This window comes from Leguminivora glycinivorella, chromosome 24 (assembly GCF_023078275.1).
Source record: "Leguminivora glycinivorella isolate SPB_JAAS2020 chromosome 24, LegGlyc_1.1, whole genome shotgun sequence".
In the NCBI taxonomy this organism is placed as follows: domain Eukaryota; kingdom Metazoa; phylum Arthropoda; class Insecta; order Lepidoptera; family Tortricidae; genus Leguminivora; species Leguminivora glycinivorella.
The window spans coordinates 10,185,581-10,209,481 of record NC_062994.1 but is presented as its reverse complement, the minus strand read 5'-3'; the positions used below and the strand labels follow the sequence as shown (position 1 = coordinate 10,209,481).

The 23,901-nt window shown below is 35.8% G+C and overlaps 1 protein-coding gene across 1 annotated transcript in view; it reads left to right on the top strand.

The window, feature by feature from the left end:
• Positions 1–23,901, top strand: part of LOC125238807 — a 70,682-nt gene that overhangs the window by 14,793 nt on the left and 31,988 nt on the right. The window contains exons 3-6 of the mRNA XM_048146250.1: positions 9,069–9,235; positions 10,909–11,085; positions 15,871–15,986; positions 17,673–17,765. Coding sequence (XP_048002207.1) covers positions 9,069–9,235; positions 10,909–11,085; positions 15,871–15,986; positions 17,673–17,765 — 553 coding nt within the window. The remainder of the gene's footprint in view (positions 1–9,068; positions 9,236–10,908; positions 11,086–15,870; positions 15,987–17,672; positions 17,766–23,901) is intronic.

Here is a 23,901-nt window from a genome sequence, read left to right as displayed (position 1 = left end):
GTTTCCGAGCTAGGGAGGGGAAAACGATATTTTCTAATCAAGGTGGAAAAAGTTACGCTGGCTGAGAGCTTTATTCAAAAACGCAGGACAAGCCATTTATAGTATTTTATGCAACAGGCGTTTAAAGGCGTTCAAAAAAGACGAGTGGCGTGGGTAACAATTTAAGGCCAAGCCGAAAATTGTTATTAAAAAGACGCCACGAGTATTTTTTGACTCAGTTAAACACCGTTGCATATAATACTTTTTCTACGACCATGCACTTAGTTATTAATAGTTATCTTGAAGTTATTCATCAATTTCGTGAAATTCACACTGTTTCCTGTGTTTTGACGCAAAGGTTTGCACTGTCAGCTCAGCTGCCCAAAGCCTTCCCGCGCACGCGCGCAGTATCGTTATAAGGCGTTGCCATGGTTACAGAGCCTAACAATGCGTTTTCAGTTTTTTCGATACTGCGCGCATGCGCGGGAAGCCGGCGGACGCTGGCTTTGGGGAATAGACTTTTATGTAGGGTTTTAAAGATCTATGCACGACCCTGTAAATGACGAATAACAGTTCGGGAGTAGAAAAAGAATATAACAACACAATGTATGATGAAATAGTGGTCTACAAAAGGCCGCGATGGCATACATAACATATATCTTTAAGGAAAACTTACTACCTATAACAATGAACACTCAAGGGCCTGAGACATATTTAAAATCACAGGCAAGAACAACTTCAGTACAAAATCTGGCCCGTAGCCGAATGGCATTTCTGCGACGCGAAACGAAATCGAAACGTCGCAGAAATGTAGTCTGGCTCTGTCGCGCCAATACGCAAGAGTAATAAAGATAGATAGCTACGAAAGAGATATTATCGTGAGCGTTTGTGCATTCGGCTACGCACACTGACACGCTCGGCCCCCATACAAATTGATGAACTTGTTTCTTCTATGTAAATCTAGTTCTTTGGTAATAGGTATTAAGTACATCCTCTGTATCTGCATTTATAATAACTCCAAGATTTCTCACAATTTCCATTTAACTATCCATTTACAACCCTTTTCCATAGAAATCACCCAATTACTCATCATTAACCATTGATTACTCAAACCACAGCCAAGTGATTCAAGAAACCACTCTTTAGAGCACCTCACTCCGCTCAACACGATACAGGAGGAGTCAATTCTCCATACAAACGCTTTTGACTATTTCCTCCCTGGTTCTTGAAGATAGAGCAATGATTTTTTTCAACACAGATTATTATTATTTTTATCTGTGTTTGATTTTTTGATATTTTCATTTTTAAAGACGCTAGAGCCAATCAAAAATTTCCAAAAACGGCCTCATTTCATTATGGCGCAAAAAAAAGTGTGATACTTAAGATTGGTAACAATTAGACAAAAAAACTAAGCGGTCCGACACAGATTATTTCATTGTTGTTTGATTCTTAAATTTCGTTACGATTCATTAAGTTTTGAAGGAGGAAACAGTCGAGAGCGGAACCTCGATTTTAAAGGTTTTTTCGCAATATATTTTAACTGAGTTGTTCTAAATGGACAGTTTTTTTTTCGATAAATCTAGTTAATAACACTTTAACTAAAATTCCCAAATTAAAAGAGAGGCTCCTTTCCTTTTCAGTATTTTCGCTCTTGTAGCGTCTTAAGATCCTTTATACTAGTAGACTAATAGCGTCGAACGCATGTACATAATTACTATGCGTTTCTCTAGCCCACATTATACATCCTGTTTTCTTTGGTATAAACATAAAATGTCGAAAACGCTGAGTCATTGTAAGCTCGGCAATAAGTTCTCAATTTGATCTAAATTTGTTATGGATACGATCAGTTATTGTGAGAAATGTATACAGTTTAATATTGACTTCGGTTACCGCGATATTTACTCATGAAATAAAACTATGGAAACGGATTAAATCGCGTATAATGAATTTACAATTCATCCCGACGTTTCGAAGCATGTTTGCTTGTTGTTTATATACAGTATGTTTAGTTAGCTTTAAAATCCATATTATCCATACTAATAGGTATTATAAATGGGAAAGTGTGTGTGTCTGTTTATTTGTCCGTCCTTCATGGCAAAACGGAGCGACGAATTGTCGTGTTTTTTTAAGTGGAGATAGTTGAAGGCATGGAGAGTGACATAGGCTATATTTTGTCTCTTTCTAACGCAAGAGAAGCCGAGGGCAAAAGCTAGTAAATAATAAATATCTGGGGACACATTACACAGATCAACCTAAGCTCAAACTAAGCAAAACTTGTACTACTTGACGACGATATACATAGAAAACAGTCTATGACTCAGGAACAAAACTAACTGTATTCATCACACAAAGAAATGCTGTTACCGAGATTCGAACCCAGACCATCCGCTTAGCAGGCAGGGTCACTACCAACTGGGCGAAGTCGGTCGTCAAAACATAAGTACATTCAATACATACTTAGCCGCTGAACAAAGCTTGAAGTCCTACTTAGGGTTACAATACAATACAAATATTCTGTATTGCTCATCAATATAACAAGATGACATTAAAATATAAGCACGTAAGTTTAATTAACTATGGTAGACAATAGGCGGTCTTATCGCTAAAGAGCGATCTCTTCCAAACAACCTTTGGGTAGTGGAGACAAGACACAAAAAACAACTGATTTGAGGAGGTGATGCAGTGAGTGATAGAACAGGTCAAATAATCTTAATACTAATAAACATACATAAATAGGAATTAAAATAAAACTAAATATACCGTACATATTTTTATTTTTTTTTTATTTATTTTTTTATTTCAAATATGTTACACAGTATGACAGTAAAAACCAAAGCACTGAGTAACTAAAAAAATACATAAGAGCATAAAAAATAAACACATAAAAGTAAGAAACGTCATCTAGATTTAGGTGACAACGTAACGTCGAGGCTTCGTTGCGTCGTCTGTCATATGAAAATGAAAATGAAATGAAAATGAAATATTTATTTTTCAAGTAGGCATATTACAATGCGCATATGAACGTCAAATAAAGCTACGCCGGCTCTAACCCTACGCCTCAGCCTCGAGAAGATTTCAGTCCCCCCTCAGTTGGGAGGGGGGTATCCACTATGGGACCGGCAAGAAACTCGGCGGGCAACTTCTTTTCAAAACATTACATCTTATAATTAACATGCATTAAATAACAACATACAATTTAACATGCAAAAGTATTCATCAAAGAATATGAACAGACTAGGTACTCTATGGAAATCAATTTCAATAAATTATATTATTGCTTAATAATACGTCGTTCTTCTTCAGAGAAAACATATCAAATTGTCATAGAAGAAAAAGATAATATGAATCTCAATATCATTAAATATGTAATTTACCTACACAACATAAAATATAAAATATTTGATGTGCTTTCTTATCTGAACTGTGTCCTCTATACATAATACAATTATTTTAATTGCTATTCGTTTTTTGTAGTTTCTGGTTCGGGCCATGCATGTTTGTCTGTCAAATAGTCCTCGACTCTGTAATAAGCCTTTAACATCAATGATTTTTTTAAGTAGTTCTTAAGAGCTGGGAGGGGTAATCTCAAAGCAGTGTCAGGTAACTTATTATAAAAATGAATGCATTGCCCAACAAATGACTTCTGTACTTTACGGACACGAAACTTCTTTATGGCAAGCTTATTTTTGTTTCTAGTGTTATAATTATGGATATCAGAATTCTTAGTGAAACAGTCTAAATTCTTAACAACATAAATTATACTATCATAAATGTATTGGGAAGCTACAGTTAAGATATTAATTTCTTTGAAGAGTTCTCTTACTGATTCACGTGTTCCTAAGTTGTAAATAGAACGAATGGCTCTCTTTTGTAATACAAAGATAGTCTGTATGTCAGCTGCTTTGCCCCAAACCAGAATACCGTATGACATTACACTGTGAAAATAACTATGATACACTAGGCGAGCTGTCTCAACATTAGTCAGTTGCCTGATTCTCCTAACGGCGTATGCGGCTGAACTTAATTTGCTTGCTAGTTTCTTTATATGAGGACTCCATTGTAGATTTTTGTCCAATGTTAAACCAAGAAACAGTGTTGTATCTACCATCTCTAAGCATTCATCATTCAAAAGTATTTTTGTATCGATTGGTTTAACATTCGGCAGAGAAAATCGAATACATTTGGTTTTCTTAGAATTAAGAAGTAAATTGTTGACAGTAAACCACTGCAGTACATCAGCTAACGTGCTATTAATTACATTGTAATCCGTAGATTTTCGGTCAACATTAAAAAGCAGTGATGTATCATCAGCAAAAAGTACTATTTCACAAAAGTTTTTCACTATACATGGCAAATCATTTATATAAACCAAAAACAGGAATGGACCTAAAATTGAGCCTTGTGGCACTCCTAATTGGACTACAGTCCCGCTAGAGCGAGTTTTGTTAACAACTACTGTTTGTGTTCTATTGCTAAGGTAAGAAGACATAAAGTTTAGGGCATTTATAGACAAACCATAGTGTTCTAATTTCAAAATGAGCGTTCCATGATCCACACAATCAAAGGCTTTTGAAAGATCACAAAATATGCCAATTGCATCACAAGAATTTTCCCAAAAATTATATATATGTTTAATGAGTACCGAAGCAGCATCGGTCGTGGAACGGCCCCTTGTGAAACCGAACTGTTTGCTTGTAAGTAATCTATGTCTGTTGAAGTGTCCCAGTAGATCATTTAACATTAGCTTCTCAAAGACTTTACTTAGTACAGGAAGTATTGATATGGGACGGAAATTGGTTATATCACTCGAATCACCCGATTTAAAAAGCGGTATGACTTTGCTACATTTCATAAGATCTGGAAAGGTGCCTTGTGAAATTGAAATATTATATATTACGGCCAAGTAAGGTGCTATTATATCTATGACATGACTAATTACTTTAACTGATGTTCCCCATAAGTCTTCCGTTTTCTTTAAATTGAGTGACTTGAATGTTTTAACAATATTTACAGAGTCTACTTGACTAAATTCAAATGAATTATTACATTTCTTAACATTAGCACAAAGTAATGAATGGGCTTGAGCCGCAGAAGAATGTAAACATTTTGTGGTGTTAACGGCTATATTTGAGAAATAATCTTCGAATGCCGAGGCAACATCGCTGTTCGACACTATTTGTTGATTATCTGATACAATGTTGACTTGACAATCGCGTGATTTACATTTACCAGCTTCTTTATTTATAATACTCCAAGTTGTTTTCACTTTGTTGTCCGACACTTTCAATTTAGAACTAATAAAGTTTTTCTTGGCAGTTAAACACACTTTCTTGAAGATTCTTGAGTAGTTTCTTACATAGTCCAGGAATTCTGAATTCTTGTTCAGCTCTCTCTCACCATAAAGTTCATAAAGTCTTTTTCTACTTTTGTGAATACCTACAGTAGCCCATTCACTAAACTTTGTTTTAACTTTTGACCCACTAATAGATTTCACTTTGAAATTGTTATTAAATTGATTAAGAATTACATTGAAAACATCTTGATACAAATGATTACAGTCATAATGCGAAAATGGTATTATAGACAAACTATGTAGAATTTCATTTTTGAATGATTCCAAGCGAGATCCAGTAATGGGTCTATATGTTATTGTTTGTGGAGTATCATGAATAACGTTTAAGAAAGCTGCCCTTTGGCCGCTGTGATCGGAATGAAAACAGTTAAATAATTTCTTATCTATACATTCACAGTTACAAAAAATATTATCTAGGCATGTTGCACTAGTCACACCTACCCGGGTAGGTTCAAGAAATAAATTAAATAAATTAAATGATTTAAACAAACAGAACATTTTAACAGTATTACTAGATGACTCGAGCAAGTTAACATTAAAATCTCCACATACAATAACATGTTTTTGGCCCTTGCATACTAAATTCAGAACATTTTCCATTGTAGATTCAAATATGCTGAAGTCAGCTGATGGTGGTCTATAAACACATACAATAATATATCTGTCTAATTCAACACATGAAATTTCTATAGTTCTTTCTATGGAATATTTTACAACATCTTTGCGCTCTTTACACTTCATACAATTTTTAACAATAATAAGGGAGCCACCATGAGCAGCAGATTTTCTGGCAAAAAAACTAGCTAATTTAAAATTAACATAATCAAATATCAACTGTTCTTGTTTCAACCAATGTTCAGTAATACACATAACTTCAACATTATTACTATCTAAAAATAATCCTACTTCTAATTCTTTGCTGGAAAAACCCTGAATATTCTGGTGAACAACGTTCATATTCAGGTGTTTTTCCGCTGTCTTACAATCTAGTTTAAATGAGGCATGGGGTCCTTGGCTTTGTCAGCTGACTGAGACTTATATATAACACTATTACATCTATTTGGCTCAATATTGAAGGCCAATAACTCCACTAAATATACAAATAATTTCTTTGGCAAAAATACCTTCCGTGGAGCTAGCATGAAGCGCTCAATGAATTTATTTAAGTCAAAGAAATGGTACTTTTTATTAACAGCTATGGCATGGTACATTAAAGAATTATAGTAAGCTATCTTACAATTATAGTCATATGATACATTTTCTGCATAAGGTAGTGCACATAATATAATTTTCCCCACACCAGATTTTTCAATAACATTTAGTGTGGACATCAATTTATCTATGCTAAGCTTATCTACATTAAGACTATTTCCTAATAAAATTACTAATGTAGTACTGCTATCATAACATCCCTTTGAAATAAGGTTACATAAATGAGACAAAGTAATGTTTTGATAACAGTAATTTGTCACTTGTTGCTCTAACTGGTAGCTTAATAATGGGCCCATTCCTAACCCAATCTGATCTGAAAAAACAACAGTCTTACTGACTGCTCTAGGGGGCTGTTTAACTACTGCCGCATGCCTAGTTGTGTCGTGGGCCACATCGGCTTGAATAATCTTTGCTGGTGGCATTTGGCCACAATTACAATGTTTTCCATTTAATATATAAATACTATAACAACAATGAGTACGGGCGAAGAGTATGGAAATGCACATTACCGCGGATACTGAATAGATTCCCAAATGAATTGATAGACTCATTAGAAAGTCGAACCTGTAGCCAAGCTCGTTATATACTGAAAAAACACTCATTAAAAACGAAAAAACTTAATTATGTATAAATAAAATAAATAACAATTCATATGTAACTATACTCCTTAACTCAAATAATCTTTTCAATTTAAGATTAGCAGTTAAGTATATTATAAATGCATGCACGTTTCTTAGAAATAAACAGATTAAATTTTTAATTTTTTTTTTTAACACAGCTACGAATGTACATAAATCAAAAACAATGCGGCCAATAGCGATAAAGGAAAATGAAACAGGACCATCAATAAATATTGTATTATGAAATAGATAGATAATGTTCTTTGACTTGACTTTTAAAAATGTGTGTAAGTAAAATGTGTGTGTAGGTATGTTTTTCATTAAATTAGAATAAAACAATAAATTCAAATGTAACTGTCAAAAATCGACATGTAAATATAATATAAATCTTCCACAGTGTTATTAACATGCGTTTTATGTGACACGAATCAGCTTAGAGTAGTTTTTTTGCTCCGATAAAATTTTACCCTGTACGACATTTGACACCTAATTTTCCTCACGTTCAACAAATACTTGGCACGTTAGAAACGAAATCTGACACTGTCACTAGAGAGCCGCTTTTCTACAAACAATGGCGTTTGGTTAGCACATTACCTACATTTTATTAGGTCGGTTAACGTATGATATGATTTCACTGTTGAGTAGTTGACACTACTATAGACGGTGTAATGTAACATTAGGGAACCAAAAGATTTTAACTACGCATTTCTGGGGGCAAAATTTCACCAATTTTTTTATTGTGTATTTTTTTTTTGTTTTCTCGGTCCGATGCGAACCTATGTCAAATATAAGATACGGATTGGATATGACAAAGGAATGCTTTTAATACTGCCCGTGAAATTCTTAACCCGTCGTGTGGTGACGGGTTAAGAATTTCACCACCCCCTTTCTTCCCGTGGGTGTCGTAGAAGGCGACTGTGGGATATGGGTTAAACTGTGGCGTAGGCGAGAGGCTGGCAACCTGTCACTGCAATGTCACAGTTTCGTTTTCTTTCAACCCCTTATTTGCCAAGAGTGGCACTGAAACTTGAGTAGTTTCATGTGCTCTGCCTAAATCTAAAAACATTGTTCGGATACGGCAGACCTTAGCAAAACGGTCTAAATCGTACCGCACACACAAAAAACTCTAATTGAGACAAATCTTCAACAGTTCTAAATAAACATTGACCACGCTTATTTGCATGAGAAAAAAAGCGAAAGCACATATTTGTATATCAAAGAATCGAGCATGGTTAGCATGACGCATTTCGTTCACTTTCTCTGAGCATACTGAACCGGTCCGCAGGTGTCAAAGAAGGTCATGCTAGTGGATCAATGATATGTGTGCCCCGTGGGTTCATTTCTCACGATAGTGCAATTATGTTTTTATTTACGGTTTCTAGAAAAAGTAATAGAATTTGATAATAGTACATTAGGATACAAGTGCGGAGAAAAGGAAGTGTATTGTCATTTAACACTCGTCATCATCAACAGATATCGTCAAAGACTCATTATTAGAAGTCTGGTCATATTATTATTGTTGGCTCTTGTGTTAAAATGACCGTTAACTGTATAGTAACATGCTCCAGCACATGCACCAAAAATATGTACCTATCCACAAAATTAAATAAATAAATATATTATAAATATACTATAGGACATTCTTACACAGATTGACTGAGGCCCACGGTAAGCTCAAGAAGGCTTGTGTTGTGGGTACTCAGACAACGATATATATAGTATATAAATACTTATATACATAGAAAACATCCACGACTCAGGAACAAATATCTGTGCTCATCACACAAATAAATGCCCTTACCGGGATTCAAATGGCACCAAATTAGTTAAAGTCATGTATACATATTTTTGGCACGTTGTCCGCATAAACTATCGTCATTTCTAATCCACCACATCATCCACAGAGCAATGTCCAGAAAGCACCACGAAGGCGGCGGTATCGACTCCATCACCATCTCAACTGGCGGTCAGGACAAGAAGAAGAAAATGAAGAAGAAGAAGCAGAAGCCACCGAAGATCCATCTGGTTCATCCAATGATGATGCCCATGAAAGAGATGGAACCACCCACAGGTATACTATGCCAATTTATAGTAGTATAACTTGTAGAAAGAGAAGTAGTCGGTAGAAGAATAAAAAGAAGCAGAAGCCACCGAAGATACACCTGGTGCAACCTATGATAATGCCCATGAAAGAGATGGAACCGCCTACAGGTATACTATACAACAATTTATGGTAGTTCAACTTGTAGAAAGAGAAGTAGTCGGTAGAAGAAGAATAATATGAAGAAGTAGCAAAAGCCACCAAAGATATATCCCATGATGATGCCAATGAAAAAACGAAACCACCTAGAGGTAAATAAATATAGGACATTCTTACGCAGATTAGCTGAGTCCCACGGTAAGCCCACGAAGACTTGTGTTGTAGGAACTAATACACGTATTTACATATACATAGAAAACATCCAAGACGCAGGAACAAACAACTGTTCTCTTCACACAAATGAATGGCCTTACCTGTTCGAATCCAAGACCGCGGCTTAGCAGGTAAGGTTACTAATGACTAGGCGAGACCGGTCGTTGAGGTAAACATGACTTTTGACTAAAAAAAGAAGAAAGTCCAGTCAGGGTAAGAAGAAAAAGAAGCAAAAGCCACCAAAGATCCACCTGGAGGGCGATTTTTGAATCTCGCATACGGGATTTTGTCAATAAAACACCGGTTGAAAACGGTGACTTGCTTATTATTTTCAGTGAAAATTTTCTGAATTCGAACGCGTGAGCCTCAAAAATCGGCCCACTGTTTCATCCCATGATGCATTGCTTGACCATTTATAGATTCCCATTTTCTAGCGCTCCTATTTCAAAGTTTTTCCTTTCCCCAGATTGAACATACTAAACACTCTGAAAAGAAGCAAAAGCCACCAAAGATCCACCTGGTTCATCCCATGATGCATTGCTTGACCATTTATAGATTCCCATTTTCTAGCGCTCCTATTTCAAAGTTTTTCCTTTCCCCAGATTGAACATACCAAACACTCTGAAAAGAAGCAAAAGCCACCAAAGATCCACCTGGTTCATCCCATGATACATTGCTTGACCATTTATAGATTCCCATTTTCTAGCGCTCCTATTTCAAAGTTTTTCCTTTCCCCAGATTGAACATACTAAACACTCTGAAAAGAAGCAAAAGCCACCAAAGATCCACCTGGTTCATCCCATGATGCATTGCTTGACCATTTATAGATTCCCATTTTCTAGCGCTCCTATTTCAAAGTTTTTCCTTTCCCCAGATTGAACATACCAAACACTCTGAAAAGAAGCAAAAGCCACCAAAGATCCACCTGGTTCATCCCATGATACATTGCTTGACCATTTATAGATTCCCATTTTCTAGCGCTCCTATTTCAAAGTTTTTCTTTTCCCCAGATTGAACATACTAAACACTCTGAAAAGAAGCAAAAGCCACCAAAGATCCACCTGGTTCATCCCATGATACATTGCTTGACCATTTATAGATTCCCATTTTCTAGCGCTCCTATTTCAAAGTTTTTCCTTTCCCCAGATTGAACATACTAAACACTCTGAAAAGAAGCAAAAGCCACCAAAGATCCACCTGGTTCATCCCATGATACATTGCTTGACCATTTATAGATTCCCATTTTCTAGCGCTCCTATTTCAAAGTTTTTCCTTTCCCCAGATTGAACATGCTAAACACTCTGAAAAGACACTTTTCTTACTGCCAACAGGTCGGGCATTCGGTCGCACGCAATCCTGGGTGATCGGAGAGAACAGCACCCGGAAAGCCCGGGGGCTGATGGAGGAATTCCTCAGCATGGGGGACAAGGCCCTGGATGCCGTGGCTGAGCATGCCGTCAAGAGCGATGAGGTTGAAGACGGGGTGGCTGATAAGAGCGGTGTCGAAGGTTGGTGGTGGTTGCATGTTGATTGAGAATTTTTGATGTTTGTGAATTATTTTATTTATTTATTTAAACTTTATTGCACAGTCAAAATATACAGTTACAAAAGGCGAACTTAATGCTACATGGCATTCTCTACCAGTCATAAAGGTTGACTGGCCAAACAGAGAAGACCAAAAAAAGGTGCGGGATATGTAAAGAACACTAAAGACTTGATTTTATTGGACTACGTTATAGGACTTATATAAATATATTTACCTATTTAAGACACTAATAACTATAATAAGTAAATACATATAAATTACATATTATAGATTTACATAAATATAACATATATACATACATATACATTTAACTAGCTTTTACCCGCGGCTTCGCCCGCGTAATAAAAGTATTCTTATTGAAACGTTTACAAAAACTAAGATTTTCATTTGGATCCGTAGGTTTCTTTGTAGGTACATCTGTCCGCGATTATTTCGATTAAGGTAAAGCGGGGCAATTCTCGACTGGAGGGCCATTGTAACTGATCTATTTGCTGTACGGTCCGGTTTTGGCTGACTGTACCTTAACCTATTGTTTTTAAAGAAATTCTTGCAATGATTGTAGAATTGTTACACAGCGACCACAGCGTAGGTAGTAGGTACAAATATGTATGTATTTTACCTATATAAATATTTATACTGGGGAAACTTCATACAACCCACATAGCCAGTATCTCGACGCTATGGTCGGTAGGGTAAAAAGTACTTCCTTGCATTATCGCTTACAATTTTTTTCATTTTGCTTATACTTATTGCAAACGTAAACATATAAAAGGCAAGCAAACAACGATCTTCTTACAGCACGTTGAATGTAATAGTTATTACGGATGCAGGATACTCGCCGATGCCTACTTACTAATACCTTCCCACTGAGCCACCTGTATTTTACACTGCCTAGATATCGATTGCTTATTATTTGATTTATTTGACTTATATGATTATTCCGACCCCAATCCCTATTCTTATCCCCGTCCCTATCTCTATCGTTGTCCCCATCCCTATCTCTATCTTTGTCCCCGTCCCCGTTCCCGTCCCGTCTCTGTCCCCGCCCCTGGGATAAAAATAGGGGACGGGGACGGGGATAGGGATAGGGGCCCTATCCCCGTCCCCGTCCCCTATTTTTATCCCTATCCGTATCCCTATCCCTATCCCTATCCCTATCCCTATCCCTATCCCTATCCCTATCCCTATCCCTATCCCTACCCCCACCCCCACCCCCACCCCTATCCCTATCCCTATCCATATCCCTATCCCTATCCCTATCCCTATCCCAATCCCAATCCCAATCCTAATCCCTATCCCTATCCCTATCCCTATCCCTAACCCTATCCCGTCCCTGTCCCTGTCCCTGTCCCTGGCCCTGTCCCTGTCCTTGACTCCTTGCCCCTGTCAAATTATCATGCTAGGAGGTGAACTTTGAAAAATCCTTTCTTAGTGCTCCTCTAAGGAACTTCCGTGTCAATTTGAAATCTCTTGAACCAGAAGTAAAGATAAAAACTAAAGCTATACTTATGGCTATTTTGGATATTTTAACCCCATTGCACAACAACAGGGGAGAAAATTTCTTTTCCACCTCATTAGATTTTAAAATCGTTGTATTTATCGTGATCAGCGACCCGATAAACCATAAAAACGATACCCATATTGTGTTTTTGACTTTACCCCCCTTGCACCCCTTTAGGGGTCAAATTTTCAAAAAACCTGAAACATGTATTTAGTCATAATATGTCGCTAGGAATCCTCCTGTGAAGTTTCGAATAAAATAGTCAAACTAATCTTGTTTCCCCATACAAACTTTGAACCCCCATTTCACCCTTTTAAGAGGAGAATTTTGAAAAATCCTTTCTTAGTGCTCCTCTACGCCTATGTGCCAAATTTGAAATCTCTAGGACCAGCGGTTTCGGCTGTGTGTTGATATATCAATCAGTCAGTCAATATCTTCTTTTATATATTTAAACCCCATTGCACCACAACAGGGGAGAAGGTATTTCACTTCCGCCTCGTTAGATTTTAAAAACGTTGTATTTATATCGTGATCAGCGACCCGATAAACCATAAAAACGATACCCATATTGATTTTTTTACTTTATCACCCCCCTTTTCACCCTTTTAGGAGTTAAATTTTCAAAAAACCTGAAACACGTATTCAGTCATATGTCTTAAGGAATCTTCCTGTGAAGTTTCGAATAAAATAGTCCAACTAATCTTGTTTCCCCATACAAACTTTGAACCCCCATTTGACCCCCTTAGGAGGTGAATTTTGGAAAATCCTTTCTTAGTGCTCCTCTACACCATATAAGGAACCTACGTGCCAAATTTGAAATCTAGGACCAGCGGTTTCGGCTGTGTGTTGATATGTCAGTCAGTCAGTCAATATCTTCTTTTATATATTTTTTTGATATTTAAACCCCATTGCACCACAACAGGGGAGAAGGTATTTCACTTCCGCCTCGTTAGATTTTAAAAACGTTGTATTTATCGTGATCAGCGACCCGATAAACCATAAAAACGATACCCATATTGATTTTTTGACTTTATCACCCCCTTTTCACCCTTTTAGGAGTTAAATTTTCAAAAAACCTGAAACACGTATTCAGTAATATGTCTTAAGGAATCTTCCTGTGAAGTTTCGAATAAAATAGTCAAACTAATCTTGTTTCCCCATACAAACTTTGAACCCCCATTTGACCCCCTTAGGAGGTGAATTTTGAAAAATCCTTTCTTAGTGCTCCTCTACACTATATAAGGAACCTACGTGCCAAATTTGAAATCTCTAGGACCAGCGGTTTCGGCTGTGCGTTGATATGTCAGTCAGTCAGTCAGTCAGTCAGTCAGTCAGTCAGTCAGTCAGCTTCTTCTTTTATATATTTAGATATATTAATTATATATATATATATATGCTCTAAATATACTTAGTCTTGATACTTCTCAAAAAGATGTTATATAAGATGTTTTATAGGTTGATTCTGTACTTTTAGGTATTTAAAAAAACGTAAACGAATAATTTGTCTATTTTTGGGTACCTACTTACATAAAGCTAACTCATATAAAAATTGGCACAGCAAATTATTGTTTTTTATAGAATTTGACTAAAGAAATCAATATTTATATATTTGAGATATTAAACAGATGAGGTATTATTTTTGACTAAAAACGATTATGTTTTTTTTTAACACCGAAAACGCTGCCGGCGATGTAATAACGTCATAGGACTTACAGGATTCCAACGTAACTCTATGTCAAATCATAAATGACATTGGTACCTTATAACGATAACGATTTACCTATAACTTACCTATAATTGTCATTGTCATTTTTCTTTCTCCTTGCACCATTTTTAGGGTTCCGTAGTCAACTAGGAACCCTTATAGTTTCGCCATGTCTGTCTGTCCGTCCGTCCGTCCGTCCGTCCGTCCGCGGATAATCTCAGTAACCGTTAGCACTAGAAAGCTGAAATTTGGTACCAATATGTATTTCAATCACGCCGACAAAGTGCAAGAATAAAAAATGGAAAAAAATGTTTTATTTACCCCCCCTACATGTAAAGTGGGGGCTGATATTTTTTTTCATTCCAACCCCAACGTGTGATATATTGTTGGATAGGTATTTAAAAATGAATAAGGGTTTACTAAGATGTTTTTTTTAATAATATTAGTATTTTCGGAAATAATCGCTCCTAAAGGAAAAAAAAGTGCGTCCCCCCCCCTCTAACTTTTGAACCGTATGTTTAAAAAATATTAAAAAAATCACAAAAGTAGAACTTTATAAAGACTTTCTAGGAAAATTGTTTTGAACTTGATAGGTTCAGTAGTTTTTGAGAAAAATACGGAAAACTACGGAACCCTACACTGAGCGTGGCCCGACACGCTCTTGGCCGGTTTTACATGTCTCTGTTTGGCCCGATGGTTGACTGGTAGAGAATGCCATTAGGCATTAAGTTCGCCATTTGTACATTTTTGTTTTATTTGTGCAATAAAGTTTAAATAAATAAATAACTTCCGTCCCGCTTACGTGAAATCGCACATATTATACTATGCGAGTGTGAAGAAAATAGTTATTTTCATATATTTCATATTACACGATACGATTGGAAATCCTAATAAAATAAGTATTTATTTCAGGAATAAAACATCTTTAAATAAAAACTGGTAAATACGTACCTAAGATAAAGCATCTTGACTCGCAATGCATGTAATGAATATGCAAAATAAGGTGAAAGGCATTTTCCAGCATGAAATTATTATTATATATTAGTATACTCTGTCAACCAAGTGTGTCAGTAAATAAAAACAAAGAAAACTATATGCATCTTTTCTTTAGGGTGCTAGAGAAAAGGTTACCTATAGTTTTTTTAGTTCTTATTTACTGACAGACTTGTTTGACAGAATATAGTAGATGTTGCAAGTGCACGAATGAATGATTAGATTTCTTTAAGACTTCAATGATTCACGATTAGTTTCACTAGACTTAGTGTGTTTTTACATTATCCAATCCGATATCGGATGTCGTGTCGGAAGAGGATTTGAAGGAAGGAAAGGCAAAAATCAAAGATGCTTAAATGTATGGGATATCGGACTTATATCCGATATCGAATCGGCAATCAGCATTGTTCCCATAATAATAGTTTTTCATTATGACCTTAAAAATCACTAAATATGTAAAGTTTGAACGGCCTTTTTTATTTCATCCAGTATAATGAACTTTCTGGTCCCTTATCGATTCGTCTTCTAGAACATTCTTCTGGTTTTAGAGCAAAGAGGCAAAAAGAAGAAGAAGAAGAAGGCTATCCTGAAGCTGCTGATCCTCGGAGCTGTTCTGAAGGCGAAGATCGGAACTCTGCTGCAGATCCTGTCTTTCAAGCTGCAGGTAAAATACAATATAATAGTACATTACGATACAAGTGCGTGAAAAAGGAAGCTCGAAACGAGTGGCGATAAATTAAAACACTACCGAAGGGAGTGTTTAAAATCGACACGAGTTACGAATTTCCTTTTCGCACGTGTATCGTACGACGTTTTTCAGTACCGATGAGCCTCCGAAGTTTCGACCTGGCACATAATGAACCACTTCTCGCACTAGTGAGTAAAAAAAACAACATCTGTACTGAAAACACTTTTTTTCAATTCCCATATCCCATGCTCAAAAAGTGCACCTTTATGTCGTGCGCTGAGGACATAAAATAGCATTTTATGTTCTAGGGCATTAAAGTAAAATTTTCTTCTAAGACTACGTCCGTTTTCACATTATCCGATCCGATATGGGATGTCGGAAGGATTTCAATGGGAAAAAATCCAAGATGGCGCCTGTAATGTATGAGATATCGGTCCGACATACATCCGATATCGGATCGAATAATGTGAAAACGCACTAAGGTAATCGGTCTCAACAGCCAAGCAATTAGAGATTGTAATGATTCACGGTTATATTCATTAGACTTATATTGACCGGGATATAGACCGTGATTACCTTTTTGATTTTTGTCGAGCTCCCGATATTTCGACACGTTTCGTTGCAAGTTGGACTTGGCTACGCACACTGAATTTTCAAAACTAATTAGGCGATGTAAATTACGAGTATAACACTAATGAATTCTATGTCTGATTTAATTTATAATCTCAGCCACACGTGCAAATTTATCACTATAATTGTCCACGGTCCAGTGACGCGACTACTGTGATAAAAGTCGATTAAACCTCGTCGTGTTCGTCAGCTTTCTTACGTGGCCATGCGTGGAGCTGTTACTAACAACACTTTTTTTTTTTTTTTATTTACTGTAAGTTTTTTCTTAAATTACGTTTACAAAAGTGCCACTATTGTAAACCTCTGGGGTTTATGTAATAGTTGGCGATAAAAACGAACAAAAGATAAGCGCCCCCGTGCATACACAGAGTGGGGCCTGTATCAAAAGCAAAAAATTAAACTGTAGGCTATTCTCCTGATACTGATCAACATTTGTTCAGCGACTTTTAAAAGTAATATTGTATTTTAGATTTTTATCACCCTTGAAAGTTTTTTTAAGAGGTTAATTTTTTTCGAGGATTCTACGTTAAGTTAAAGTGTCTGAGCAGACAACGTCAATGAGAACAATAATGGCGTATAACCCTGAAGCTAATATTTTTATCACTTATTTAGTATGAAAAATTGAAAATTTAAAGACTTCATATCCATTTTTAAGTCACTGAACAAATGTTGGTCAGTTTATCGCACTATTTGTAAGTATAGGGACAGTTTGAATTTTATCGCTTTTGCTACAGGCCCACTTATCCACGTGGATAAGACATCTGTTCGATACGGCGATATTGATAGCTCACCGCTGGGCGAGTAACTATAAACATCGCCGTGTCTCTTTTATTTGCACGGGAGAGATTATCTTTTGTTCATTTTTATAGCCGATAGCTCATAGCTTGCTAGCTTGCGATGGGACCAGTGCCTAAGGGGTTGAAGGAAAATGAAATTCTGACATTGCAGTGATAAGTTATCAGCCTCTCGCCTACGCCACAATTTAACCCTTCTTCTTTACTTATATGTTTTCTAATTAATCTTTTTTTTTAGGTTAAATTCTTCATCCTGGCTCTGATCGGTCTGGGTATCAACCTGGCTCGCTTCTGGATCGACGTGAAGAAACAGCACCAGCCTCCGCAGAAGGTCAGTCTAATTAATTACTCCTTTAATCGACCGAAGTGTCAGCGTAGGTGTGCAGTTTGATTCTGGCAATTTTCCATGTCCGAATGTTCGACATACTAGTGTTCGTGATCAGTTTTCATGATTAAATTGTGTATTTTTATTATCATTGGTAGAAAGTTCTTAGCGAAATTAGTAGTCATAAAAAACTTTAGCACCAAAGCATTCATGTTGCTAGTCCATCGTGAGATACTTAACTGTGACAATAACTACGTTTTTTCACATTTACGTTTTCTACTATAAATATCTCAATTATTAAACTATAGTATAGCACAATCGGCGGATTTATCGCTAAAGAAATCCATACACAGTCACAGTTTCGTTTTCTTTCATCCCCTTATTTGCCAAGAGTTTTTAGTAGTTTCATCACCCCTTTATGGGATAAAGGCGTGATTGTATGTATGTATGTAGAAATCCATGCATCTTTCGGATTTCTCAAACAAACTCAAAGATATATTTATTCATGTAGGCCTAATTACAAGCTCTTATGAATAGTTAATTACATATATATTATGATCTTAATCTAACCTAATTATCAGAGCAATTTATTGTTGTAATTATTGTTCAAAATAATATTAAGTCTGTAATATACAGTTTCGTATAAAAATAATCGTTTAACAAAAAATATCTATACAAAAATACATATCTAGAATATAGGAAAAATCCGCTGTCAAAAAAAATACAAAATAATTTCATCAACAATAATAAAATCATAAAAAAGTAATAAACCATTTCGAATAACAATTAATCCCACATTTAATTACTTCATATTGTTTATTTCTCATAATAATACGAATTCATTCAAATTTCAACACATCAATCAAACAAGAAATTAAAAATAATCAAGAGAGCATTTGATACGATACTAAAATATACAGTTTCTACATATTGATACGAACAAATAGAAATTGTTTACTACTGACCAACTACTTTACTCGGTTGAAAGAGCATACCTATAATTTGAATCCATCGAAATTTCTAGTAAACATTTCACGGGCCATTGATAATTCGTACTATTGAGTTATTCAAATTAAGGTACTGGTCACAGTGCGTAATTTCTACTATTGAGTTATTCGAAGTTATGCGTATTAATATAACGGTGGTATATCGGATTCAAACCATGCCAAAGTTATTTTGAATGAGCGATAACTACAAATAATTGCTGGGCATTTTAAAAACTAAGTATAAATCACCACCAATTGGTATATTGCAAGTTAATAGAGTAGACCGAGGCGAATCGGATCAATTCAAATAAAAATATTTCAAAGCGATATGTCGTTTATTAATGTTTTTTGTACCTGGGTTCCCTCATTCAGGGAGATGGCGAGATCGACAGAGCAGTTCAGCACAGGATTAATGCAGGATGGATGAAATGGCGACAGGTTACAGGCACAACCTGTGATCCCCGAATGCCTCTCAGGCTGAAGGGGAAAATTTATAAATCAGTTATCCGACCTGTCGTCCTGTATGGAAGTGAGTGCTGGGCCACCAAGACGAATGATGAGAGAAGACTGCATGTGAATGAAATGAGAATGTTGCGATGGATGTGTGGTGTGACAAGACTGGATAGGATTCGGAATGAGTATATAAGAGGAAGCCTGAAAGTAGCGCCAGTGACAGAGAAATTGAGAGGAAGTAGATTAGCATGGTATGGGCATGTAATGCGGAGGGATGAAAGCAATGTTATAAAACGAGTGGTAAATATGAAAGTGGATGGATACAATGGTAGTGGAAGGCCTAAGAAAAGATGGATGGAATGTGTGAACAACGATATGAGAGTGAAAGGTATTAGTATGGAAATGACGGCTGATAGAGAGAAATGGAGGAAGATGATCTGCTGCGCCGACCCCAAATAATGGGAAAAGGGCAAGGGAATGATGATGATGATGAGGTATTTAAAAATGACTAAGGGTTTACTAAGATCGTTTTTTTATTATATTAGTATTTTCGGAAATAATCGCTCCTAAATAAAAAAAAAAAAGTGGGTTAAGTTAGAGGGGGGGGCTCTAACTTTTGAACCATATGTTATTATTATCCACAGTGATGGGCACAGATATTTTTTCCTCAGTCATGAATGTTTTCTATGTATTTTGGCACCTGTGTACTTATTAGGTATATCTGGTTAAAGACAATTAACTCAAAACAAATAATTACATTTCACTTAATGAGTATACTTATAGTATAATTATACTCGTTATAGTATAATTGTATCGATGTCTGAGTACCCACAAAACAACCCTCTTTAGCTTAACGTTGGACTTAGACAACATTTACTTAACCCTGAAATGCATGATGATGTATATAATGAATCTGAATACACTTTTGACTCTATTGACAGCATGTCAAAATTCAAATTTGAGTAAATCTTTATCAAGGTCATGCATTTAAGGGTTAACTACCTAAAGAGACAGACTATAGTCTAACCCCCTATTCATAAACGTTCTCTAAAGCTATCAGGCCGATAATAGTTATTTGTTATACAAGGGGGCAAAGTTGTATTTTAACGCCAAGTGCGAAATTGAAGAACGAGCAAGTGAAAGGATTCTATAGTTGAACCACGAGCGAAGCGAGTGGTTCGAGAATAGAATCCTGAACATGCGAGTTTTTAAAACACGAGTTTTTAACATACATTTGCCACCGTGTGTAACACAAAACTTTTCCCCTCACTATATAGCGAGGAAACTACAACGCAAAAAATGCGTTTATCACTGCTTCCAGTAGTTCCACAGGTGGTAAATCATCTTAATTACTAGATTCACCTACTTTTATCAATTTTAAAGCAGTTAATTTGACTTTATTCAAGGTCAAATTACTTTACCCACTAGTGGATAAAATGCGTTTTTACCCGCTGGTATTAAAAGGACAAAACGCGTGTTTCCGAGCTAGTGAGGGGAAAAGTTCGTTTGTCCTTTCTATCACACCAATACGTCGGAAAGGGACAAACGAACTTTATCGCCTCGATAACTTTAGAGTACGCGTATGAATGAGGGGGTAATACTTTCATTGTCATATACATACACAGTACACAAGTAGACAGAACAATGTGTTACATATTCATTCAGATATTTATATAAAACGCCAAAAAACATACTCACTCATGTTTTCGCTTTCCGTATCCCACTTAACAACTAATTCGAATGCTTACATCGAAAGTGGCCGTGCGCGAAACCGCCTCTCCATACAAATGTTGTCCTCATTTTCCTCCCTATACAGGGCGTCCCAAACTTATGGGACATGAAGGGGAAGTACCTTAAATATCGTAGATAGTGAATTTTGCTCAAAGAAGACTTTATGTTATTTTTAAAAGTTAGTAATTCTGCATTCATAGATTTTCTAAAAATTACTTGCTTCGTCTGGGAATCGAACCGACTAAAATGTGAAAAAAAAATCACCCTTTTTTTATGATGCCAATCGAAAGAACAGCTAAAAAATAATAACTCTGCTTAAGTAACATAGTATTTTAAAAGAAAGGAACAACGTGAAATTAATCATTTTAATCAAATAAAAAACATACATGAAACTGCCGTAGTCAATTAAGTAGGTATTTTTTTGTAAATTAATTAATTAAATGCTCAAAATGTGATCCCTCTTGTCTTACGCAAATCGCCAATCTTGTAATAAGCCCACTGCCTGTTGATTTTCTTATCATTTTATGGTGAACACTCGATGTGATATGGCACAATTCTGTTTGCAACTCGCCTACGTTCTCGTATCGCTTTTTGTATAGCATATCGATACCTTTGGGTTCAATTGGCGTAAAGGACAAAATGCAGGTTTTCAGGAGAAGCAAAAAACAACTTTTTTTTTAGAAAAATGTTTATATCTTTTTTGTTTTTTGACCTATATTTGTGACGTATATAGAAAAATATGTAGATTTTTAGTATCCTTCACCTAGTGTAGCAACCGTAGTGATAAACTAAACGGTTTAGAAGTTAGATGGTTGTAAAGGACACGTCAAAATGCTATGGACGTCCTTTACACCCACGATTTTTTTGAACAATTAGAGTTGATAGGGTCGTAAATGACGGTCTTAGATGATTTTTATACAAATTCGGGGCGTAAATGTAACCGGAATGGTACAAATGGCAACTGTTTTTAGCTTAGTTTACAATTGAGAAACTTGAAAAATGTATCAAAACGTAGTTAATATGGCATAGAATAACCACATTAGTGTTACAGTGTATATTTATCTAAATATTTAGCAGAGACAAAGAACAAGACTATTTTATATCCAGTTTTGCAATAAAGAAACAACATTTGCTTAAAAACTATCTAGTATTTTGGAAAGTTATTATTTTAGTACTCGCCGCTGTCTCAACTCTCAATAAGTTACGCATTCAGTATTTAATTCTAGCAGGGAAACGCTTTCGTAGTTTAAGTAAATATAAAAACACTAATGGTAATCACGTAAACTTTAATCAGCAACTGTGAACAGTAGACTATATTAATACGACAGTAATTTTAAGTATAAAGTAGAAAGAAGTTCTAAAAATAACTAAGAGTTAAGTACCAATTTATAAACGCAAGTTAAGACGCGTATACAAACTGTGACCAACTAATAAATAATAGTAACTGTAGTCAAGACTACCTACTATGTTGATGCATATTTTTGATAATTTTAAAACAGAAGATTGTTATTTAGTCTTTAACATGTTAAGTAAGAATAATCTTAATTATGAGTTCAATCCTAGAAATATTATAGTCAATGCTTTAAGTACCTGTGGGTACATAGCCAAGTCACCAAACGCTAACGCTCATTCGCTAGCGAAACGCACCTGTTATTGTCGCACTAAATGTTAGTATAGTCTACTGTTAAAGTTTACTGGCGGCGTAGCTGAATGGCAATCGTCGACGCCAGACGCCGACAAAAATGCAGTCTGGTGCAATACGCAAGAGCGATAAAGCTATAGCTATAGCTACGAAATAGATATTATCGTGAGCGTTTGTGCATACGTTGTGGGTACGTACCCTGATTATCATAGTGTTTTTTTTAAATTACCTACATCTCGTCGCAGTATAATAATACTACGAAAGCGTTTCCCCGCTAGAATTAAAGGCTGAATGCGTAACCTACTGACTATTCAACAGCGGCGAATACTAAAAAAATAACTTTGAGCATGTTGCCAAAGTATTAGTAGAAGCAATTAGTTTAAGCAAATATTGTTTCTTTATTACAAAACTGGATATAAAATAGTCTTGTTCTTTTTTGTTTCTAAGATAGCTTAGATAAATAATACACTACATTAAACTAATGTCTATTCTATGCCATATTAAGTACGTTTTGACACATTTTTCCAGTTTTTAATTGTAAACTTAGCACAACATTTGTACCATTTCGGTTATAATTACGCCCCGGTTTTGTATAAAAATCATCTAAGACCGTCATTTACGACCCTATCAAATCATGGGTGTAAAGGACGTTAATAGCTTTTGACGTGTCCTTTACAACCATCTATCTTCTAAATCGTTTAGTTTATCACTACGGTTGTTACACTAGGTTAAAGATACTCGTAATCTGCATATTTTTCTTATACACGTCACAAATATAGGCCAAAAAAACAAAAAAGTGGGTTTATCTTTCTCTTGGAAACCTGCATTATATGTCCTTTACGACAATTGAACCCAATGATATCGATTACAGTTGCGGATAAAATATTTTTAGTGCTGGTCGTAAAGGACGAAGAACAAAAAAACTTGTCCTTTACGCCCAACTTTACCACACTACTATAGAAAGTGATCCTTAAAAAGTAAGGGCTTAAAGGGCAATAATATATATCAAGGTGACTTACGACTATATTTTTATTTGTAGATTTCCTTTACGACACAAATAATAATTTATAATTAATGACTTGATATTTACGCCCCTTCAGAAAAGCTATTTTTGCAAGTCCATAGTAGAAAATCTTGGTCGTAAAGGCAACTTTTTAAGAGATATCGAAATTTTAACTACACAGATCGATAGCGCTTGAAATTCTGAACAAAACTGTATATATAACTCATTTTCGCCAAAATGTCCTTTACGCCAATTGAACCCAGAGGTATCGATATCTTTCACGTATCCCCAAAAGAAGAAATCTAATGGTGTGAGGTCCGGGGATCT